The sequence below is a fragment of the Acyrthosiphon pisum genome, chromosome X (assembly GCF_005508785.2).
Source record: "Acyrthosiphon pisum isolate AL4f chromosome X, pea_aphid_22Mar2018_4r6ur, whole genome shotgun sequence".
NCBI lineage: Eukaryota > Metazoa > Arthropoda > Insecta > Hemiptera > Aphididae > Acyrthosiphon > Acyrthosiphon pisum.
Genome location: NC_042493.1, coordinates 124,907,607 through 124,912,491, shown reverse-complemented (window position 1 = coordinate 124,912,491; position 4,885 = coordinate 124,907,607). Strand labels below are relative to the sequence as shown.

General features: G+C 25.5%; 1 protein-coding gene across 1 annotated transcript; it reads right to left on the bottom strand.

Annotated features, from left to right (window-relative positions):
* Positions 1-706: 706 nt before the first annotated feature.
* LOC115035119 lies at positions 707-3,309 on the bottom strand. Its single transcript, XM_029492781.1, has 7 exons — positions 3,232-3,309; positions 2,691-3,153; positions 2,368-2,612; positions 2,108-2,281; positions 1,541-1,693; positions 1,092-1,339; positions 707-903 (listed from the first exon to the last, which is right to left on the bottom strand). The coding sequence occupies exons 4-7, from the start codon at positions 2,199-2,201 to the stop codon at positions 724-726; spliced, it is 675 nt and encodes a 224-aa protein (XP_029348641.1). The 5' UTR covers positions 2,202-2,281; positions 2,368-2,612; positions 2,691-3,153; positions 3,232-3,309; the 3' UTR covers positions 707-723.
* Between the last annotated feature and the right edge of the window lie 1,576 nt (positions 3,310-4,885).

The following is a 4,885-nucleotide window of genomic DNA, read 5'->3' as shown; positions in this document are numbered from 1 at the left end:
AACGGAATTTTATTTATTAATTTTAGTCCAATCTTGGTTCAAGAGCCACACAAAACGGATTTAAGAGCCGCATGCGGCTCACGAGCCTTGTTGTGGCCACCCCTGTTATATACAATTGTCATAAAAGTATAGAACATATATTATAATGTTTCTCAATTCCCCTTAGACATGAATATTACTGATTTGGTCGACATGTATGGTGAACCTGAATCCGTTTTTTACTTTTTAATGTCTTGAAAAATAATATTATATACTATATATGTGATTTTATATACATGTTATAAAAATAAATAAAATAATTTTTTGGAAGGGAATATCAAATATTTCGACTGACTAAGGTTCTACTATTTATATTAGGTTCTACGTAAACTTATAAGTCTTCAAAATACAAAACGGTATTTACAAAAATCAAATAGTTGCATATTATATTGATACACAGAGCGATATATAAGCTGCACATACGTGATAATCATAGATAATATGATAATAAATGTAACTATTGTACCTATATGATTAAATTAAATGTTTTTAATACTTTATAATAATATATTGACTACTAATATAATACTTGTTACCAGATAATATGATTATAATATATTATGAACAATTTTTTTAGGAGAATTAATCATAATTCCCATGATCCCATGATCATATATGTAATGATATCTAAATTCAACTGATACAGTTAATATTAAATATGATATGTAACTATATTAATACTAATTATTTTAGAAACTTACTGAATATGACTTTTGAAATGGCAAGATTTGAAAAACACTTCTTTTTATTTCCTCTACCATGGAAAGAATACAACTTTAAGAGACTGTCAGTAAATAGAAATTGCATGATTCGTTTAACAAAAATCTTTACTGTTTTTCCACCAAGTCCTATCAGCTTGTTTTTCTAGAACAAATCAAGAAAAATATAAACACATTTAAAGGCACGCTACAAATATTAATAACAATAGTCATACAGTAATAACTAATAATACACATATCATGAATAAAATAAGTTAACATTTATACTTTAATTTAAATAAATACCTATTGTTTTTTATTAATTATTTACATTTTAAAAAATAAGTTGCTTACCATTTCAGTATTGTATATTTTGTCCACAGATAATTGTTCTTCAATAGCATCTAGTGTAGTTTCATCGCAGATTGGAAAGAAGCAATCAAGATGTGAATAATCAATAGTTTCTTTATCGTTACTATCATTGATGTAGGAATCATTTTTTTTAGTCTGTTCAAGTAGCATAGTCAGTTTTTCGTCCAGGTTTCTCATATTATGTTTTAGAAGTATTACATTATGTTGCATGAATTCTTTGAATTGTTCATCTAAAAATACAATAGTAATACAGAAACATGGAAAACATAAAAATGTATTAAATGGTTTTAGGATTTTTTTTTTTTGTGATTAAAAAAGATTTACAGATATACATACAGTATGCATTATGAGCAAAATGTTTCGCAACACTTAACATTTACTAAACACTTTATAGGTTTAATATATTATATAGTATATAGAACAACAGGTACCTGATAAATACTTTTTTGCCTTAATAGTTGAAGTTTTTACAGGGCTTCTTTTTTTTACATTTGATTCATACGACTTATAAGAGACACTTTTGTGAGGAGAACGATAATGTTGACTATTAGTGGCTGTTTTCGGCAATGAATTTTCAGGAATTTCTGGAAAAATAAAATGTAGGTATCAGTTAAAATATTGTTAAAAATATATATTTCAAGAAGAAACCTTTCAGTATATCTAATAGAAGGTAAAATGCAATTATATTTAATTAATTAAGTATTGATACAATACTATATATTAAAATAATTATTATAATAAACCAATAGATTATTATATAACATATATACCTATATGATTATTAATTTCTACTATAATATATTATGAATTAAAAATCTTGTATAAACATAGGTACATAATAATTTATTATTGAATTATTTAATTTAAAATATATATACTATAGTACATTTTTTTATGAGTAGGTAGGTGGTATAGATACTATTTTGTACATAAATGGCACATGCATAACTCCCAATCCACATACCTACCGTTATATAATATATTTATTTTATACTTACCAGAATTAACAAACAATTGTTTTCTCGCAGATTCAATTTTTTTGGTGGGTGTCTTAAAAGGGCTTCTTTGGATTTTATTAAAGTGATTTGACATACTACTGTTGGCAGAAAAGTTATGTAGATTGATGGTGTTTGTTGTTCTGGGAGATGGTGAAGATCCTGGACTATGCAACACTATAAAAAAAAAGTAGAAAATCAATTAGGTATATCAGCTACTATAAAATTTACCAATTTTAACATTTATAAAGAAACAAACATACACAAATCAGGAGACAGGCTTCGAAATGTATTTCCATTTTTTTTTCTATCAGATTCAACAACTAAATATTGATCATTGTCTATAAAACATAATATAGATTCAAAACATCAGAAAATGTTATACAATTTAAATCAAAAATATTTAAATACATACAACTTTGGGAAAATCTTTTCATTGGAGATTTGTTTTGAGTATTTTTTCTTGCAGGCATTGAAAATGTTGAGTTATGAGTTTTACTAGTTTTAGCTATAACATATTAGGTATGGGCAATAAATATTACGTTTAATATTGTTTATAAACATTTTATGTAAATCAAATACATACCCAACAATTGTGGGGTTATCTTTATTGGAGATTTGATCTTATGATTGTTTTTGCTTGGCGATTCAATTTTTGAATGAGTTCTATGCGAGTTATGTTGATCAATGATTTTTGTCATTTTGGGAGATGGTAAAAATTCTGTACTACTCAATACTATAAAAAAAAAAGGATAAAATCAATTAAATATATCAATTTTAACATTTATAAAGAAACAAACATACACAAATCAGGAGACAGGCTTCGAAATGTATTTCCATTTTTTTTTCTATCAGATTCAACAACTAAATATTGATCATTGTCTATAAAACATAATATAGATTCAAAACATCAGAAAATGTTATACAATTTAAATCAAAAATATTTAAATACATACAACTTTGGGAAAATCTTTTCATTGGAGATTTGTTTTGAGTATTTTTTCTTGCAGGCATTGAAAATGTTGAGTTATGAGTTTTACTAGTTTTAGCTATAACATATTAGGTATGGGCAATAAATATTACGTTTAATATTGTTTATAAACATTTTATGTAAATCAAATACATACCCAACAATTGTGGGGTTATCTTTATTGGAGATTTGATCTTATGATTGTTTTTGCTTGGCGATTCAATTTTTGAATGAGTTCTATGCGAGTTATGTTGATCAATGATTTTTGTCATTTTGGGAGATGGTAAAAATTCTGTACTACTCAATACTATAAAAAAAAAAGGATAAAATCAATTAAATATATCAATTTTAACATTTATAAAGAAACAAACATACACAAATCAGGAGACAGGCTTCGAAATGTATTTCCATTTTTTTTTCTATCAGATTCAACAACTAAATATTGATCATTGTCTATAAAACATAATATAGATTCAAAACATCAGAAAATGTTATACAATTTAAATCAAAAATATTTAAATACATACAACTTTGAGAAAATCTTTTCATTGGAGATTTGTTTTGAGTATTTTTTCTTGCAGGCATTGAAAATGTTGAGTTATGAGTTTTACTAGTTTTAGCTATAACATATTAGGTATGGGCAATAAATATTACGTTTAATATTGTTTATAAACATTTTATGTAAATCAAATACATACCCAACAATTGTGGGGTTATCTTTATTGGAGATTTGATCTTATGATTGTTTTTGCTTGGCGATTCAATTTTTGAATGAGTTCTATGTGAGTTATGTTGATCAATGATTTTTGTCATTTTGGGAGATGGTAAAAATTCTGTACTACTCAATACTATGAAAAAAAAAAAGGATAAAATCAATTAAATATATCAATTTTAACATTTATAAAGAAACAAACATACACAAATCAGGAGACAGCAGGCTTCGAAATGTATTTCCATTTTTTTTTCTATCAGATTCAACAACTAAACATTGATCATTGTCTATAAAACATAATATAGATTCAAAACATCAGAAAATGTTACTCAATAGTTGTATAGATAATTTTATTAAAAATATATGGTTTACTTTGGTTGGAAGATGGAGAAGAGAATTGATTTTTTTGAAGCTCTTTATTATTAGATCTTTCTACAATTTCTTTTGTACTTGTACCGTCATCTATGAGTTAGTATAATACAGTTATTATTATAAGGGGCCATCAATATCAACATTTATTTGCTCTGACTATCACGCGCATAATATAGGAACACAGATATTAATCCATGTTTCCACTGATGCAGCTCTCTAGCTGGTCTAGTTTAGGGCAAACGCACCTATAATTATATATACTTTATAAAGATGAATATTTTCTGTGATTCTGACGGATAGTTTTTTTAACATTTTAATTTTTTATAAATATACCTAAGCATGTTAGTTTAACTTAATTTTGATTATTTTTAATTAATTTAATTAACTTATTCAAAAATGAAAATATAAAAACCTATCATAGAAAACATTTTTCTTTATAAAATGTATAATATACCTAGGTGTATTTGCCCTAAACTGACCCAGAGAGTAAGTCGTAATCGTGGAAATACAGAATATAATCTATATGTTCCTATATATATTATGCGTAAGAAAACAAATGTTGGTATAAAGGCCACTTAAGGGGTATATTTAAATAAAAATTTGACATTTTACCAGACTCGTATGTTGGTATTTTAAGAACTGTGTTATTTTTGTCCATCATTTCATCGTTTTCAGTTTCAGTAGACGATAATTTGTTTGAGTATAAGGCTTTTCTGCATTTTTTATT

Excerpts from the sequence above, each read along its gene's own strand:
- LOC115035119 (XM_029492781.1), bottom strand. The coding sequence starts at position 2,201 with ATGTCAAATCACTTTAATAAAATCCAAAGAAGCCCTTTTAAGACACCC. Across the intron at positions 1,694-2,107 it reads ACAATTGTTTGTTAATTCTG|AAATTCCTGAAAATTCATTG; the intron begins GTAAGTATAAAA and ends TTATTTTTCCAG. Across the intron at positions 904-1,091 it reads AAATATACAATACTGAAATG|AAAAACAAGCTGATAGGACT; the intron begins GTAAGCAACTTA and ends GATTTGTTCTAG.